At 32.1% G+C, this 18,752-nt stretch overlaps 3 protein-coding genes across 5 annotated transcripts; 2 read left to right on the top strand and 1 right to left on the bottom strand.

Moving 5' to 3' along the window:
• Positions 1 to 464: 464 nt before the first annotated feature.
• Positions 465 to 1,470, top strand: LOC100812940 (RING-H2 finger protein ATL80). The gene has a single exon (XM_003527227.5). The coding sequence runs from the start codon at positions 749 to 751 to the stop codon at positions 1,301 to 1,303; it is 555 nt and encodes a 184-aa protein (XP_003527275.1). The 5' UTR covers positions 465 to 748; the 3' UTR covers positions 1,304 to 1,470.
• Positions 1,471 to 6,325: 4,855 nt separating this feature from the next.
• LOC100812404 (uncharacterized) lies at positions 6,326 to 8,822 on the top strand. The gene is made up of 6 exons (NM_001255414.3): positions 6,326 to 6,440; positions 6,520 to 6,696; positions 6,765 to 6,931; positions 7,167 to 7,554; positions 8,176 to 8,292; positions 8,391 to 8,822. The coding sequence occupies exons 1-6, from the start codon at positions 6,396 to 6,398 to the stop codon at positions 8,586 to 8,588; spliced, it is 1,092 nt and encodes a 363-aa protein (NP_001242343.2). The 5' UTR covers positions 6,326 to 6,395; the 3' UTR covers positions 8,589 to 8,822.
• Positions 8,823 to 10,992: 2,170 nt separating this feature from the next.
• On the bottom strand, positions 10,993 to 16,399 carry LOC100811857 (monosaccharide-sensing protein 2). Of its 3 annotated transcripts, none has more exons than XM_041016222.1 (6): positions 16,260 to 16,399; positions 15,564 to 15,680; positions 14,672 to 15,232; positions 12,795 to 13,735; positions 12,164 to 12,351; positions 10,993 to 11,602 (listed from the first exon to the last, which is right to left on the bottom strand). In XM_041016222.1, exons 2-6 carry the CDS (start codon positions 15,640 to 15,642, stop codon positions 11,158 to 11,160), a joined length of 2,214 nt encoding a protein of 737 aa, XP_040872156.1. In that variant the 5' UTR covers positions 15,643 to 15,680; positions 16,260 to 16,399; the 3' UTR covers positions 10,993 to 11,157. The 3 variants fall into 3 exon arrangements, with proteins under 3 accessions (XP_040872156.1, XP_003527273.1, XP_006581130.1); XM_003527225.5 differs by having other exon boundaries at positions 15,776 to 16,309; XM_006581067.4 differs by lacking the exon at positions 16,260 to 16,399 and adding an exon at positions 15,770 to 16,197.
• Between the last annotated feature and the right edge of the window lie 2,353 nt (positions 16,400 to 18,752).

Below are 18,752 nucleotides of genomic sequence, written 5' to 3'. Positions count from 1 at the left end.
AAGTCCATCTTTGCCGTGAGATTACTGGGTTTTTTATTTTCAAACGGCCCGTGATATTGCTGTTGAAGAATTGAAAAAACCAGGGGCGGGGTATTTTATCTGTACTTTTATTTATTTTTTATAAATGAAAAGTAAGGATGTGGTATCTTTTTTTTTCTTGGATATGATTTTTTTTGTGTGTCTGTTCAAGTCTTAAGGTGTAAAATATTGATAGCTTGAACTTATTTGCACGTAACTTCTGTTCAACCACTAGAACAATTGTCTCTAATTCGTGTTTGGCTTTCCTGGACTTTAATATCATCAAAATTCAATTTTAGGTATACGTATCGCTTGCGGGTTCTCTTTTTAGACTAAAATTTCAAAGTAGATGATAAAGAATTTAATTATTCATTTTAGTCTAGATGAGTCAAATCTTACATCTAATAATTGACAGGATTTTGAACTGAAGTCTTTGATGAGCTGAATTTTAATATAGTAGAATATTCTAATGAAATTGCAAATAAATTCGTCAACGGTGAAAATAAAAATAAAATAACAGACTATTAGCATAAATTAAAAAAAATAATAGGGAATATAAACTTTGTATAAAAAAAATGAACAAATAAAAAAATAAGAAAGAGAGGTGCAGCGCAGTAGTAGTTACTTATAGTGCTACTCCAACGCAAGCAAGCCAAAACTTGAAACGCACACTCTTTACATCTCTCTCTCTCTCTCTCTCTCCAAAGCAAACAGAAACAGCGACAATCACATGACTCGTGCCTTGAGATATTTAGGCGAGCGAAACTCGGCCACGGACTCCGCCGTCGTCGATTCCGACTTCGTCGTCATCTTCGCCGCCCTCCTCTGCGCTCTCATCTGCATCCTCGGCCTCGTCGCCGTCACCCGCTGCGGCTGTCTCCGCCGCCTCCGCCTCTCCTCCTCCAACGCTACTCCCCAGCCTCCTCCCGCCTCCGCCAACAAAGGCGTCAAGAAGAAGGTCCTCCGCTCCCTCCCCAAGGTCACCGCCTCCGCCGAATCCGCTGTCAAGTTCGCCGACTGCGCGATCTGCCTCACCGAGTTCGCAGCCGGAGACGAAATCCGAGTGCTTCCTCAGTGCGGACATGGCTTCCACGTCAGCTGCATCGACGCCTGGCTCAGATCGCATTCCTCCTGTCCATCCTGCCGTCAGATTCTGGTGGTTTCTCGCTGCGACAAGTGCGGCGGGATCCCGGCTCCGGCGAGTTCCAGCTCGGCGCCACCGCTGGCGGACTCGGGGGACAGATTGAAGGGAAGGGAGGAGGACGCGAATAGATTCTTGCCTTAGCTACTGCTTTCGGTTTATATCAACTCAAAATTCATGAATCCTTCTAAAAAAGAAAAACATTGTCTATATAGTGTGGAAATAGCAGGTGGTGTGTAATTTGATTTTTTATAATTCTGATATGGTTAGGGCTGTATGTATTATTGCATTTGTGGGCATCAGTTGGATCAGCTGAATTCGCCATGTCTCATTTGTGGAAACTACTTCATTTTTTTTTTAATCATATATTTTTCTGTATAAAGAAATTAATTTGTTTTAACTAGTAGAGCAGTAGTATGTATGACTGTGACTTTTACTTTGCCGTGTGCTAATCGCTACCAAATGACGCCACTAAATTCACTGAGAAATGATTTTGACACATAACTATTATTATTATTATAAAAATTTATACCGTTAATTAATTTAAAATAATTTAGATATATGATATATGATATGAATTGAATTTTAAAGATTCAGGTTTTTATTTGGGCCAAGCTGATGATCCAAGTTTTTATTTTTTTATAATTTTCTGGATTTTATTTATTTAGACTATATATTTTGCATTAGCCTGGATCTTAAAATAAAATATGAAGATCTAGTTAAGGAAAAGAAATTGAGACGAGTTTCACTAAGTTATTAATATATATATATATATATATATATATATATATATATATATATATATTAATGTAATTTTGAAGTGAATTTTTCGTTCGAAATATAAACTAAAAAAAGTAAACCAATGGGACTATTATAAGAAATTGTTAAAATAGAAAACAAAAAATAACAATTTTATTGTTTCCTATGCAAATTTATAAAAATAGAAAATAAAGTGAAAATATATACCTTCTTGAATATATTTGTTTTATAAACAAGAATAAAAGACAATACCAAATAATTTATACTCCCATTGGTTTACTTTTTTTAGTTTATATTTCGAACGAAAAATTCAATGAATTGAAGTATACTCTTTAATTTTTCTTGATGATATGAACTCCACTCACTCAAATGTAGGAGTGGTTATTTATTCTACGCTTTTGAATTCGGACACAATTGCTATTTTAAGTTCCAACATCTGTCAAAAGTAAACAATAATATATAAGACTTGAAATTATTCATTTAGTTTTTATAGTTTCTAAATTTATTTATTTTATTTTCTATATTTAATAAGTGAATTTTTTAGTCTCTGACTTTTATATTAATATCGTGTATAAATATTATAAATTTTCAAAAATTACATGTGGTTAAAATTCTTTAACTAGCAGAATTAAAAAAAATTAACTACAAAGATCTTGGGAATTAAAATATAAACTTGGGATTAAAAAATTCACACATTAACTATAAAAACTAAAAGAAATAAATTTAAAAAATAAAGAAACTAAATGAGTAATTAAATTTTTTAAATAACATAGTCATCTACATCTAATTATAATAATTTAAAGAGAATAATTTCTTTAATAGGAAATGAAGTGGTAGTAGATACATAACTTTTTTTGAGTAAATTACAATGACAGAGGGTTTGCTTTTACTTTTATTATACTGAAGAGCTCTGTTTTTTTAATCCTATAAAAAATATTTTCATTGTTTATATTTTTTTAATTAATTATAACAACTACTCATGTGACTTGCTTTTATTACACTCATCATCCTTCTCGGCATTATTTTTAATCTCATCGGTTAACTATATGAAACTTTCATTAGTAAAATTAATAGGAAATGAAAATGGTAGTAAAAATACATAACTTTTTTTAGTAAATTACAATGATAAAGGCTTTGCTTTTATTATACTATTACATTGAGCATCTCTGCTTTTTTAATCCTATAAAAAATACTTTAATTGTTGATCATCTTTTGATGTTTTTAAAGTCAATTATAATGATCATCCATGTGATTTATTTTTAGTACACTCAGGATTTTTTTTTTTGGCATTACTTTTAATCTCATCAATTAGTTAATCCTATGAAACTTTCATTTAGTAAAATTAATAAAATAAAAAAATCATTCATTTATGAAAGTAAAAACAAAAACATTAGAAAATGATATTTAAATAGTGACATGAAAAATTCGGTCGACCGACATTTTAATATTTAACTACATGTATTTTTTTTGGATTACTTAATTGAACTTAAAATCTTGATTTACCTTAGTTGAAATTTAATGTAAACTAATTTACGTACATACACTTCTTGGCAGCCATGTCAATGTGGAGTAATTGCAAAGTTAAAAAGAACAACTAAGAATATTTTGGGTAAAAAAATCATAAAAAACCATGTACTTTTCATGTGATAATTTCAAACTAACATTTCTCACGTCTAAACCATCAAATGATAGCTTCCAAAAAAAATAAAAAATAAAGGATAGCTAAAACAAAAAATCAGCTATTATGATATTTTTTATAGGATTCAAAAAAGGAAGGATGTTCATTGTAATAAAAACAAATCAGATGAGTGATCATTGAAATTGACTCTAATAGTAATGTTAGAAAAAAAAAATAACAAATAACGAGTGTAATAAAAACAAACGATAAAGGTGATTATTATAATTAACTAAAAAAATATGAAAAAGTGGTTTGTGAAACGAAAGATTAACAACTAAGATATTTTTTGCAAGGTAAAAAAAAAAAAAAGCAAAGATACTATGTGTAATAAAAGCAAATCAAAGACAGAGACATGTTAATTCTAATTTACTCTAACTTTTTTCTATTAGTTTGTACACGAATACATATCTTAACTTTAACCTTGGTTGATCAGTGACAGTGTGTTGTTTTAAGTATATTTGATGGGATTCTTGTAGTGGTTTTGCACACAACTCATGATTGAGGCAAAGTCAATCCCACATGCAAGAAAATTCTTGAGTGCTATTTTAGTGCTACCTTAGCCTACAAAACCAAACACAGTTTTCGGTTGACTTTAGATTGCATTAAAATTAGCCACCAAATGATGGAGGACATGGTGGGTTGGTGTTTCTGTTACCAAATCAATGTGTAATAGTTTGTCCACGATTGAGTTAACCCGGTCATCACACGTCTAAATTTTAACCTTTCATCTTTCATTTTCAAACTTCATAAGATAAAAAAATAAGAAAAATAATCGAGTATAACAATGTTTGAAGTCTCCTTATATCAGCGCTCTCTCTATTCAAATAATGTATTCCCACAAAAATACGGAATTTGAGTATTAAAATGAATAATGTGGCGCCACTGCCATCCATATATATGGCAACGGGTGGCGTAATTTAATTCTTAAAGGAATCAAACTTGTCCATTTCGAAACCAATTATGGTAATGAGAAGTTGATATCCCACTTACAATCAATTATTGGAGAATTAGGACAAAAAAGAAAGCTTAATATTCTAAGACGCCATATATCATTAAATAATTGCTTGACTTTCGTTAAAATAAAAGTGATTCCATCGGGACGGCTATTTTTTGCCACTACCCAACTAAAGATGATGTTCCAATTCGTTTATTGATAACCATACATTTTGTTACTTTTTATTTTATTTCTTAAACAAAATCAATCAAGTGTTTTCTTTTTCACTCAATATGTTCAACGTAAAATCTATCATATCATTAAACATTTCGTAGATTTTAAAATTTAAATAAAAATTCCATTATTTGAATAGAGACACATAGGAGTAGTATTGGAAATCGCAATCATGTTATTTGGATTTTGGGGTCATCTTTTTATTTTATTTTGAATAAATAATCATTTTTATCTCTAAATGTCTGATTCGTTGATAAATACAACTCTAAAATATAAAAATACAAAATTTAGTTCCTAAAGTGTAAAAAATGCGATAAATATATCTAGACGTTAATAATAAATTGTGACTAATTATTATAATTTTGGAAAAATCTATAATAATTATGATTTTTTTTAACAAATCTGTAAATTAAATTGAGTCTAAAAGAAAAAAGAATACTTGTTTTATAATCTCGTAAATAATTTGTTTTATACTTTGATGCTTGATTAAAGGTTCAAGTAAAAAAAATGTTTATTGTAAAAAAATTTAGTTAAATTAGATCCATGAATAGTTTTTAGAAAAAAAAATATAATTGGATTACATTTTTAATTTATAAAAAACACTCACCTCCTTTGGAATGATTTGTTTTAAGGTTGTGGTTTTTTAAATGATCGATCAATAAAAAATAATTGTATATGATTTTAAAAAAATTAATTTAAAAATCAACAAATTTTTATTATAATTTGTAATTTGATGTCATTGCATATACTAATAGACATTTATATTTTATTATGAAAAATTTATAAAAAATAATTAAATAAATAATGCTTGTTTAATCAGAAACAATGATTTCTTTACTGTTTTATATTAATTTTTTTTTTCTGTGTTGATAACATCTATTCAAGAGTTACCAATAGATTAATTTTTTTTATAGTTGAATAAAAGCAAAAAAAATTCATCAAAGCGATAAAAATTCACTCCAGTTCATAATATTTTATGCAAAATTTTGTCAATGTGATATATCTTTCCAAAATTTTGTTGCAATCATTATAAAAATTTTCAAATTATAATAATTAGTTACAATTTACTATTAATGTCTGGATATATTTGTTGAAATTTTTTATATTCCCGGATACTAAATTTTGTATTTTCATTTTTCAGGAATAGAAAGACGAAAAGTAAAAAAAAAAAATATTATATGACAAATATACTCTGTTAACAAGGGATTTGACTTTTCTCCTATCACATATGGTTCATGTGTTGTTCCTTTAAAATCATACTTTTTAAAATTAAATGTATCATTAAATATTAATACAACTGTTATGTACACTGTTATTTTGATAAACAACACAGAGATCATATAAAAATAAATAGCAGAAAACCCAAATTCACTAACAAAAAGAAATGATCATGTTGATATATTAATGGTGACATAAATGAAAGTTGACGGTCACATCTTTTTATTATCTTTTAGGGATACTATCAGCCAATTAGTCATGTTGAGGAACAAAATTCATTATTTATCATTTTATTTCTTATAATATTTTAGCCCTAACTAACATTTTAGCTTGAGGTTGGATTGGAGGAGATAGAGAAAGGGAAATGGAAGCGGAAACCTTCATTTGAGTTGCCATTGCCACCACCGTTTCCCATGGCGTCTGTTTGGACACTGCACTTCCGCTCTCTTTCTCTTCGCGTAAGTCTTTCATTCAATTCACTCTATTCACACATAGTGACAACGATTACTATTAACGTTCCAAATTGAAAAATTGCAGCCATGCCTCTACATTAGTAGCAATTGCAGTAGCGCTGCCACTAGAAATCGCATTAGCATCAGAAATCGAATCTCCAATTGGCGCTCTTGCGCCCAACAACTCAAACACGATTCCATCAATTCCATTACCAAATTTCACCATCAACTTGTTCATTCCGTTACCATTCCTCCATTCCTGGTACCCTTTTCATTTCGCACTCTATTTTTATTTATTTATTTATTAATTGCTGTTATTATTATTATTAGTTGAATCAAAATGGTGGAAGCAATTTTCCGATTTGGGTATGTGTTGCGGTTGTGGTTTTGGTTGTGGCGGTGAGAATGAGGGTAGTAGTGTCCAGAAAAAAGGAGCGTCCTGGTTCCGTGGCTGATCTAGTTAGACGTGGCCAACTCAGATCTGATAGAAGAGGCATGTATGATTTTTATCCATACCCACTTATTATTACTCTTTTTTGCTTTCACTCCTTCATTATTGTGTATTTATCTACCTAATTTGCATATAAAGTACAAGTAACAAAACAATAATTAGTATACATACATTACAACTAGTTGATAAGGTTTGAACTAGTGAGATTGAGTTTCCTGCCTAACAAGTAACAATCGTGACCCCCCCATTTGTCTATCTGCATTTTTTATGCATGTTTTCAGTTCGAGGCCTCTCAAGTATGAAGACCCCTTCAATAATCCCTTTGTCAAGGTTGGCAAAAGCGACTCAACTGTTGAGATGTGCGGAAAGGTTTACCGTTTAGCCCCCATTACTCTAACTCAAGAGCAACAAGCTACTCACCAGAAGAGGAGATTGCGTGCCTACCAGTGGAAGCGACCCACCATCTTCCTTAGAGAAGGGGACTCGGTTCCTCCGGATGTTGATCCCGACACTGTCAGGTGGATTCCGGCTAATCATCCATTTGCTACCACTGCTACTGATTTGGATGAGGACTTGGCACAAAACAATGTGTATCAAAAGCATGGAGTTCCTTTTCGGATTCAAGCTGAACATGAGGCCCTGCAGAAAAAGCTCGAAGCCCTACAAAATGTAAGTTTTAGCAAGATAAGGAAAATCAACAGTCCCATGCTTTTGATGTGGTTTTACAATTTCTTGTGTAAATGCTGTCATGCTTTTGTCCTAAATCCTAAGCTTTTGGGGGGTTAGCTTTAGCATTCTGGCTGACACTCACAGAGATCTTGGTCTTGAAATTCGCCCGTAGTTCAACTAATGTAACCCACTCTTTTATTACGATATCACAAATCCATTATAAAACTAAGCAAAGAAGATACTCTCTGATTTTGGTGTATTTTGTATGATGGAATGTCATTTGGGTTTAAGAATAGTTTTCTAAACCAAGCTTTGTTTCTTAACCAGCATGAATTAAAACATTTTAATTATTGGTATTTTGGTTATGTGACCCAGATCCTTGATATCAGAAATTGGCTAATTATGTATACAGACACACACATGTGACTTTTTTAAGTGGTTATTTGACTTTTAGTAGCTTTTATAGTCTTGACCATTTATATGGCCAAAATTTGTTCACTCATTCTCATATTAAAGTAATCCTCTCACTAGATACATCACACACAGACATGTATATTGCTGAAGTGCTTTTACCTAATTTGGTGCACCACTGAAGCCTTTTATTTTTTTTTTATGCTACAGGACCAGAAACTTGATAAACTAGTGATAGATCCTATCAATGCTAAAGAATTTGAAAGGCCGTTCAACTCTCACGCCAGATTAAATGATCAAGCAGATAAGAGCTCTGTAAACAATCAGGTTAGTGGTCCTACCAATGCTAAACAATCACACACACACATTGCTAAAGTGCTTTTGGCACCACTGAAACCTTTTATATTATTTATTTAATGATGCAGGAGCAGAAACTCAATAAACAAGTGATAGATCCTATCAATGCTAAAGAATTTGAGAGACCATTCAACTCCCACACCAGATTAAATGATCAAGCCGAAAAGAGCTCTGCACACAATCAGGCGAGTGATTCTGACTCCCCAAGAATAGATAGTGGCCCAAATCACTTTGAAAGTACATCATCCGAAGATCCAACTCTTTAGGTTCTTTGCACACAGCTTTTACCTGTATTGGTCCTGTTAAAAGTGCTATGAGGCGGGCTATAAATCTCCTGTAACACTAAAAATATAGATTTGAATTTGCTAAAAAAATTTGTACTATTCGTCTTGGAGTCTTAGAACTTTCGAATTGTATAGGTGAGGACTGTAAATATAATCTTATTGGTGCTTATCGTCAAGTTATGTTGTTACTAGGATTTCACTGAACATGGTTTTTTTTTTTTTTTGGGGGGGGGGGGGGGTTTGGAATTTTACACTTCCTCCTGTCCCCGAACCCAATTTATCCGTAATGCAATTTGATTGTACATAAAACTCAATTAAAGTTCTGGTTCTGCAACCTGATAATTGGCTAACAGTTTAGCCAGGAAAACGACGAAGGACGAAAACACCTTTTACAATGTTGTGTACGTTGAACTTCATAAAAAAAATGTTGTGTATGTTGAAGTTGAAGAGTTACTACATAAAAGGTTAAAGTTAAATTACTTTTTTTTTCCTGGATCCAACACTGACTGTAGATATCATCAGTCCATCGCCACTTACCATTGCTGCCAAATCTAGAGTAACTCCACTCATGATTACCTTTGTTAAAGGTATCTAACATAAAATTAGAATTCATCCTAAAATTATAATTGTATTTTTTTAATTCTTTGTCCAACCCAAATATAAAAATTATGTTCTAAAGTAATTTCAATTCTGACAAAATAGGAACTGGAATTATAATAAGCTACATTTGTAATTTCATGCGCCAAACTGATCTTTATAGAAGTTTTTAAAAATTTCAAATGTTTTTGTAAAAAATTTCTTTCTTTGATCTCTTAAAAGCATACCATTGTGTTTTTTTCTATCATCTCTTAAAAGCATTGCATTGTGTTCTATTACATTTTTATCGTATTGTAAAGAATTTAAATAATAACATTAATATAATCTTTAAATTAAAGTTCACTGTAGCCACATGACCTGACCTTTCTAAACGTCTATACTGTAGAGGTCGGTAACATTAAGATTTAAGAATATTAAATTGAGCATGAGAATTTCCTAAAAGTTGGGAAGGGTTGATAACTTACAACAAGTGGAAATAAAGTTGCACTGCCCTGTTGTCGACCCAACATACACGATTTGTTGAAAAATCAGTTTTCTAAAAAAAAAATATGTGAACACTACGCATTTAAAAAAGAATTAGGTGCCTAATTTTTTGTATTGTGAGTGTAAAGAATTTTACATTCTCTACCAATTAGAATTCACCCGAAACATTATTTTTAAAATAGTTTTTGTAAAAATGTTAACAATTTATCCTACATGACATATTTAATTGGTTGAGAGTGCTTTACATTGTCAATATATTTAAATTAAATCCTTATATTTTATATAAAATTTTATATTACTGTTTCTATCTTTCATCATCGTCATATCAAGTTATCACATATCAATCAAATTTATCGAATACTTCTCTCTTTTCTTTTGTTTCTCTTTTTTATACAAATTTTTAATAAAGAGATTGTGTGAATGCAATTTGTCTTAAAATAAAAGCGAGAAATGGCCAAAAGAAGAAAAGCAAAGCAAAAACAGGGAATTGAGGTTGTCTTTAAAGGAAGTAGTCCCCTCTAAATCGCAAAAGTATAAAAAAAATCTAAAGTATGCAGTAAGGTAAGTATAATTGGGCAAGTGTACATAGGGCACTGGGACAAAAGTGCGCATTGACCCGACACAATCTCCTTCCCACATGAATGAATAAATTTTGGAGTATAACGCCAACAGAGTTTGGTCATCACTTGGTCAACGATGGTCAAGGGCAAACTAACGCTACTTGAACAAATATGCTCTAACTACTCTATTTCTTGGATCGGCACACTATCTTTCTCTTACATTATGGTTAGTTGCAACGAAAATAAAAAGAAAAGAAAGAAATAGAACGAAAGAAAGTGATTTTCCTTGCTTGATTGACACATAAAATTAACACATTATGGAAAGAACAATGTGGTGAATTTCATGCTAAAAGTTGGTTTCTTTCTAATTTGAAAAGAGAAGAGAATATCTAAATTGAATTAAAAGACAAAAATATCCTTCAGTTATAAAATATTATTTTTATTTTAATCGGTAAAATATTTTTTAATTTATCTTGTATCTTGATTAGATTTTTTGTATTAGCGAACGTACATTTTGTCTTTTTATTTTTATTATATTTTATTTTTGCTTAAGAATATTAATATTCTTTTATAAATATAGATTTTCTTTTTTACTGATTTTCTCCTCAATTAAATAAGAGAAAAAACCTGTACTTTTCTTCTTCTTTTTTCTTTTTTTCTGTCAAACAACTAAACAATCATATCACTTTATACTCCTTTTCATCAAAGGCGTTCATACTCCTAAAGTGGATTAATCCAACAGGCTATTTTCACTCTAAAAATGCAAAATTTTATATTTATGAAAGAATAATACATCCATATGTTTCAACATATCTTCCTCCAAATAAACTTATGACAAGCAAAATCTGTGAAGACAAGAGATGATGGCTTTAGCCACTAAAGTTACAGAGTATATAACGACTTGTGTTGTGTCACTCGTTCTTGGCAGAAGCAGCCTGCTTTGCACCAACAGAAAAGAATTCAGAGATGACTTCAAGGGGCATGCCCTTTGTTTCTGGAACCTTCAAAAACACAAATATCCACGAGATGAAACAAACAACTGCGTAAATGGCGAATACACCACCAAGTCCTAAAGAGCTGAGCATCACAGGCAGCGAATATGTGATGATGATGTCTCCAATCCAGAATACTAATGCACAGATAGCAATGCAGAGGCCACGCACTCTAGTGGGGAAAATCTCTGAGCAAAGGATGTTTGGAATTGGTCCATAACCCATCACAAAGCAGCAGAAATAAACCACAACGCATACTGTTGAGATTGCTGCATGGGCAACATTCCCAAAATTTACCAGGCTTCCAATGACCAAAATAATGAGTGACACAATCAACACGGGGATTGTAGTAAGTAGCAACTGCCTGCAAATGACGGAGTATTAAATCACAATAAATTAAGATGCATAGAAGAAAATACTAAAACGTGTGTTTTGAAAAAACAAAAAATAAAATCTGCAAATTAGCTTGAGTAGAGACCGGGGCAATTCATTTATTTTCCTTTAGAATAATGCACGTGTCTGGAAAACACTAGTGGTCTTACTTCTTGAGTAATCTTTTAAGTAACCGAATGAAACAATTTTTAAGGTTAATGACCAGAACACACACTAAATTTTACAGGAGTTCTCTTTCCTTGGTAGTTATGCTTCAACTTGTGTTGTGCAATGAAAGGCAATAGGATATATATATATATATATATATATATATATATATACCTCAAGGAGAACAGCGACAAATTCTGTTTTTGCTCCCATCCACCAAACCGATGTCATTAAATTAATTTGGTATCAATCGAGTTCGGTATTAATTATCACTTTATCAAATGCATGAAAAAGAAGAGACCCTTGAATACAGGCAACCAAAAATGTAAACAGGGATACATCCAGAAAACTACAGGTCAGGGTAAAAAATAGGGAGCATGCGTACCTTCTGCCTGAAACATCCATGAGCTTCATGGCTACGCCTATACATGGAAGCATCAAGAAGGTTGTGAAAGCACTGATAAGGAATGATGCAGACTCTGAGCCAATGCCTATATCTGAAAGAAGAACTTCAACACCAGCCTCTTCAAGGATTTGAGGTGTGTAATATAGAACCCCATTTATCCCTGAAAACTGCACAAACATGAAGAATTAGGTGCCAGTCATTGATAAGAAGACATAAACACTAAAATTGTTGCAGTAAACTGGAGAAGCAAACTAGAAATTCTGCAAGAAATAGTAAGGCCATACAGACTTCAGTCAGGTCAAGCACGATGATGTCATGACTTAAGTTAATATTTTACTCCATCTGAATTTTTTTCACATGAGCATGATGATTGAAGTTCTTTACAAATGATCTTTGTAAAATTACTAGGGAATAACAAACAGTACTACAAGATAAGTCATATAACATTTACGTGCTAAAATAATAAACACAAGTAACAACATAAGCAGACTTCAAAGAAGAAGGCTTATGTAAGGTTTTCGGACTAAATAAAATACTAAATACCACCCTCCTATCATTATAATAAACAAGGCCAATGAAGAAGATAATATGAATAGTAACCACACATTACCTGCTGAAGTATTTGTATTCCAACTCCAACAATCAATGCATGCTTAACCCCTGGTTCAAGAAGAGCTTTCCAACTTGGCCCTTTTGAAGCGGTCTCAGATGGGTGAACCATTGCAGGCCCAACTGGATGTCCATCGATAAGCTCCTTGGAGTAAAGAGCAGGTTGGCTTACTAAGGCAGCAGCCTGGACAAATTCACCTTCACCAGGAATTGATACAATGGATCCACGATGAGATGCAGAAACTCCCTCCTCATGTAAATAAATCCTTTTAAACCCTCCTTGATGTTTTCCATCCTCATCTTTATCAGTCCATTTCCATGCAAGTTGCCAGCCACCACCAATGCCTGTACTACCACCTTGCTCACCTGACCCTTGCATGAGACTACTGTGACGCCTCATGCTGCCTAGGATACTGCCATGGGAAGGAGGGGGAGGCAAGTCTTTTTCAAGGCTTGTTGTTTGACGTGAGATTAAAGGACTATGCAAATTATCATCAGAGTCCCCATCAGCTGCATCTGACATGTAGTCCTCACCTTCCCTTTGTAAGCTCTCTTCATCCCACTGTTCATTTTTAACATGCGGCTCAGCTGTGCTGAACATGCTTCCAAAATTTGGAAACAGAGTGCTTCGCATGCTTCCTCCTGCTCCTGTCTCGGGGAGCTTCTCATGAATGCTACCAAACAGTGTCACTAGAGGATCCATGAGTGGCATGCTTTGGTTGATGATGCTTCCATGGCGTGATGCAAGGCCAATAGAACTCTGTCCAGTGACAGGTTTTGCTAACCAAGAGAGGCCTGCTTGGGATCCATATAATCGAATTTTATCTTTCTCTGTTGCATGTTCATGACCATCAGCCACCTTGTCAGCAGGGCCAATTATGTACTCTTCTATAGATGTATCACCCCCAATCCCGAGACCTTCAACCAGCAACGCCATCTCGCCTGTATGAATTAGTAAAATCATAAAATGATTCGTCATAGCATTTACAAACTTCGATAGGGGTTGAAAATTACATCATAATTATATAGTCATGTAACTATTCCAAAGTTTCAGTATGGCAAAAATCGTCATCTTTACAATATAAAGTGATGTAACAAGTATGGTATCAGAAGCACAGGGCACATGACACAGGAAATATATAAACAGGAGCTCACTCTCTTTTACAGATCCGTTTACTTTTTACGATCATTACTTGGCAGTATAACTAACAATGGAAGATACCTTCGATTTCTCATATTTTTAATAATAAAGAATCCAGTGGTTTTGAAAAAGAGTTACCAGTGACCTACCACTATTGAGGTCTCAACATCAAGTAGGGAATTGCATCAGCTTCATTTATTAACAAATTTTGACACAATAAAAAACCGCAACTCAAATTTAAAACCTTCACATGTGTGCTCTAGAGGAGAGAAACCCCATCCCTGTAAATATGTATGCGCAAAAATTTAGGAAGAGCTGGGATAACACTGGGTAGCAAACAGAGAATGGCAAGAAGGAGATATGCAACTATGGAGCAGTTATTTGGGGCCCAAAAAGTCTGAAGATGGTACAATAGTGTACTGTAATAAAAACGTCAAAGGTTTTAAGTTACTGTTACAGCTACAATTTTATCTGAATCCTTAATAATATTTTTAGAAAGTTACATAATTGTGGTTGATGCAGCGAAAATTGCGGTTACAGGTACCCAAAATCCTTAATGTGGTGACCGCAAATTGTGATTATGGACCGTATCTTAAAAATCTTGATCCCGATATTACAGCGAATTCAGATAAAGATAAATCATAACTAGTGATTAGGTGGTAACACGATTCTCACATCACATTAACAAGATAGAGAAAAAAGATGAAAAATGCTATGTAAATAAATAATAACATTACCCGACACATCCTCCCGTCCGCGCAATCTTTGGAGCACTTTCTTAGCCTCGAGCATCCTTCCTTTGCTGACCAGCCAGCGAGGAGACTCGGGCAAGAAAAAAATGGTCAATGCAAAATACAAGAGCGAAGGAATAGACAGAACCCCAAGCATGAGCCTCCAGCTAGGGGCGGGACTCAATGACATGCCAAAAACCATACAGTAGGACAAAAACATTCCACCAGAGCCACTGAACTGAGGAAGCGTGTTCAACGACCCTCTTATCTCAGACGGCGCTGTTTCAGATATATAGACCGGGACAAGGGTCACAGCAAGCCCAATCCCAAATCCATCAAGTAGCCTCGCTAGGCACAACACATACACATTTGGGGACCACAGCATCACCAAACCACCCAAGAAATAGAGCACAGATGAGATTATCATCATGGGTCGTCGACCGAGCCAATCGGCTACGGGACCAGAGCATGTGGTGATTACCGTTGCCCCAATCAGGGACATGGCCACCACAAGCCCTTCCATAGTTGTTTCCAAAGCAAGGTCTTTCTTAATGTAAACAATAGCCCCTGCAGAACAAGAATCAGTATATGTTTCATAAGCAATTTCGACCAAAGACCGAGAGTAATCACTCGTCAGAACTAAAGAGAGCAGAGACCATATCAGATTCAATCTTAGGTGATACTTGGTTAATTCGCATAAATAAAGGTCAATCTAGATTTCTAATTATGTTAGGGAAGTAAAAAAAAAAAAAAAAACACTGAAAGCACTTATGCAACTGTATGCAAATATAGTTCAATATTGAATTTGTGGTGAGCAAGGATAATAAGTAATAACCCATGATGATATAGAAACAGAATGAGCAGGAAGCATAAAAAGAAGTAGGAATTGGAATCATACCGGCGATGGTAGCATTATCCCATCCCTGGAGGAAATTACCAATGGAAGCGGCAATAGCAACAAGGACGGCACCTTTCATTACTGCGATATGGTGAAGAAGGAGCAGCAGCAAGGAACCTGTTAAATAAGAAGCAGGAGTCACGCACCAAAAACGGCTTTCTCTCTTTATTCAACTAACCAACCAACAAAAAGAAGGGTAAAAGTACTGATACTGCTAGTTAGTTGGGATTGAGGTTGACGGAGTATCTATAAATTGAGTTCGGTCGGTGAAAGCGAGAAGCAATTAAAGTATCCGAAATTTCAGATCGCCATTCCCCTTGCTCACTCACTCAACAAGGGTTAAGCAACGAGTCACTTCTCTTGTACTTGTTGGGTTCTAGAGTCACTGTATTTTATAAATGATGGTAAAAGAAAAAAGAAAGAGTGAATCTAGTGATAGAGTATGAAGTAGATGGTTGGAGTGATTCATAGATGGAATCTGTATGAGGACAAAAAGGGGTCCAGCCAGTGCCAGATCACTCCAATTATGAACAAACACTGATGCGCTAAACAATCGTCAACCCTGAAATCATCACCCATTTCTCTAATCGATTATATATCTTACACTACTACGTACGTATTAAAGAAGATAGCCAAAAAAAAAAAAATCTAGTTTGGAATCAAATGATCTGGCCAAATTGAATTAAATAATTTTACTTGAGGCGGTGACTGTGAATTCTCGAAAGTGGAACAAATTTTTCCTTCTTCAGACACCTCAAAACCCTCCAACCTTTCTTGCATTATATATATTCGATTTTTTTGGTTGTTCTTTCTGTATTCTAATATTCTACGCTATTTGTCTTTCGCCGTTGGCATGGCATAGCCGAACGGACAAATTTTTCCTTTGCTCTTTTACAAGTTTGTTCTAGATTTTTTTCTTCCAATTTCCTCTTATGTTTCGTACTTTTTTTTTTCTACCGTGTTCTAATTCCTAACAAGCAACTATCATGATTTTCGGAATTTGGACACTAGCAATTAATTTGCCTTTCCCACCAACAAAACATTAACGATTTGCAAAATATATATATATATATATAAAAGTGTTCTTTATTTATTAGATTTCTTCTAATAAGAAAATAATATAAATGGCTTCCTTTAATAAATATTTGACATCCTTATGATATCAAATCTTTATTTAAGAAAATTAAATATATCACTTTTTATTAAAATGAATCAAATCAAATTTAATAAATGAATAACACATTTTCTTCATATTTTATCACTTATCAATTATTATTAGGTGTCTTATTTTTTATCCTTAAGAATTGAAATCATGTTTAATCAATTAAGTTAAGCTAGTTCCTTTGGTTGGTGTTGGGGTGTGTGTCTATACAAAAAAAAAAAAAAAAGCTCTTTTTCTTTATGCTTTAAATTAATATCAATGGTATAGAAGAAAACAAAATGTCATTTTGTATTTTTTGTTACACAACGCTATGTGCAAAAAAAAAAAACTATACAATAATACATACAATTTTAAGAAAATGATTTCTTTTCGTGATTCCTTCTAAGAAGATATTTGTGATTGTTTTTTGTAGTTTAATGCGTATATCATATCGTCTCATCTCAATTATGAATTATTACGTTAACATGACAATTTTTTCTTATAAAAAAAAATATTTTCTAACAAATTATTTTCTAACGTATGTGACATTACACACAATAAGAGTAATTAATGACTTAATTTAGATTAACATTTATTGTTAATGATTTTTATAAATTAATTATTATCATTTTTCTTATTTAGAGTAATAGATTTACTTCCAATTAAAATAATAAACATATCTACAAAAATTATTAATTATTTTTCTAAATTTTTCTCTAAAAATTTGAATCTCAACCTCTTAAAATTGTCGTAAACAATCTTGCATAGAAGATGTAAGCTAGACAATAATAGATAGACAAAAAAAAGTATTGTTAGTTTTATTTCTTTTCTTTAGGAGGATTTTTATTTCTTTGAAGGTATATGAAAAATTGATGAATATAATAATTATGACATTTATATATTATTTTGATTTTTTTTCCAAAAAGTGAAAAATTATTTTTAAAAAGAGAAAAAAGGATAATAATTAATTTATAAAAATCATTAACAATAAATCTATTTTTTGTCAAAAAAGAGAAAAAAGGGTATTGCTACTCTTTTATACAAGGTATTTATTATTTTTATTTTCTAATTGAGTAATTAATAACTTAATTTTAGTTAATTTAGATTAATAATTTTTTTGCTGAATAATTTAGATTAATACTTATTACTAATTACTATTGATTCTTTTAAATTAATTATCATAATTTTATTATTTAGATTAATGAATTCATTTTCAATAAAAATTAATAAATACATCTCATATTTATTAAATAGATTAATTTCTCTATAATATTTTTTTGGAGGGAGAGATATTATAGGAATTGATTTTTTTTACCAAGAGAATTGACTTTATTTAATAAATAAGAACTAAATATTATTTTTTAGGTAGAATATTATAGGAAATGAATAATTATTTTTTAGGGAAAACTAAAGAAAATAAATTTATTTAACGAATGAGATAAATATATTTATTATTTTGATTGAAAGTGAATCTATTAATCTAAATAAGAAAAAAAATATTTAATTTGTAAGGATCATTACTAATAAGTTAATGCTTCGATAGTGTATTTATAAAATCGTTACTAATTACACTATGTTACTCTTACTTTCTATGGTAAGATGATGATGGGAAAAACTGAAAATGTATAAAAATAGTTGGGATAAAAAGAAAGCGTTTTTTTAAGGAATAAAAAGAAAGTATCATAAAATATTAATTAGTCCCATGACATTATGATTTATGTGATCTTACGTGAACTTGGCTATTATATAAAATAAAAGGCTTGCACTAAACCTTTACGTGTACGTTGTATTTGTCTAAAAAATAAAATACGACAATTTTATTAATTCAAAATATGCTTAGAAACACATGCGCTTCCTGCATCTTCAATTATGATTGATCTTTTGAGCCTGAATGAGTCACTCTGATCTTAAAGAAAAATTAAATGTCATAGTACCCCTGTATTAATGGCGGACATAAATAAATAAAAAAGATAGTAAAATAATTCAATTAATTAACTAAGTGTGCAACATACATAATTCGAAATCATAATTTGAATAAAACTAAACAG

The sequence above is a fragment of the Glycine max genome, chromosome 6 (genome assembly GCF_000004515.6).
Source record: "Glycine max cultivar Williams 82 chromosome 6, Glycine_max_v4.0, whole genome shotgun sequence".
Classification (NCBI taxonomy): domain Eukaryota; kingdom Viridiplantae; phylum Streptophyta; class Magnoliopsida; order Fabales; family Fabaceae; genus Glycine; species Glycine max.
The sequence above is the reverse complement of the archived record's forward strand: the minus strand, read 5'-3'. Positions and strand labels throughout refer to the sequence as shown.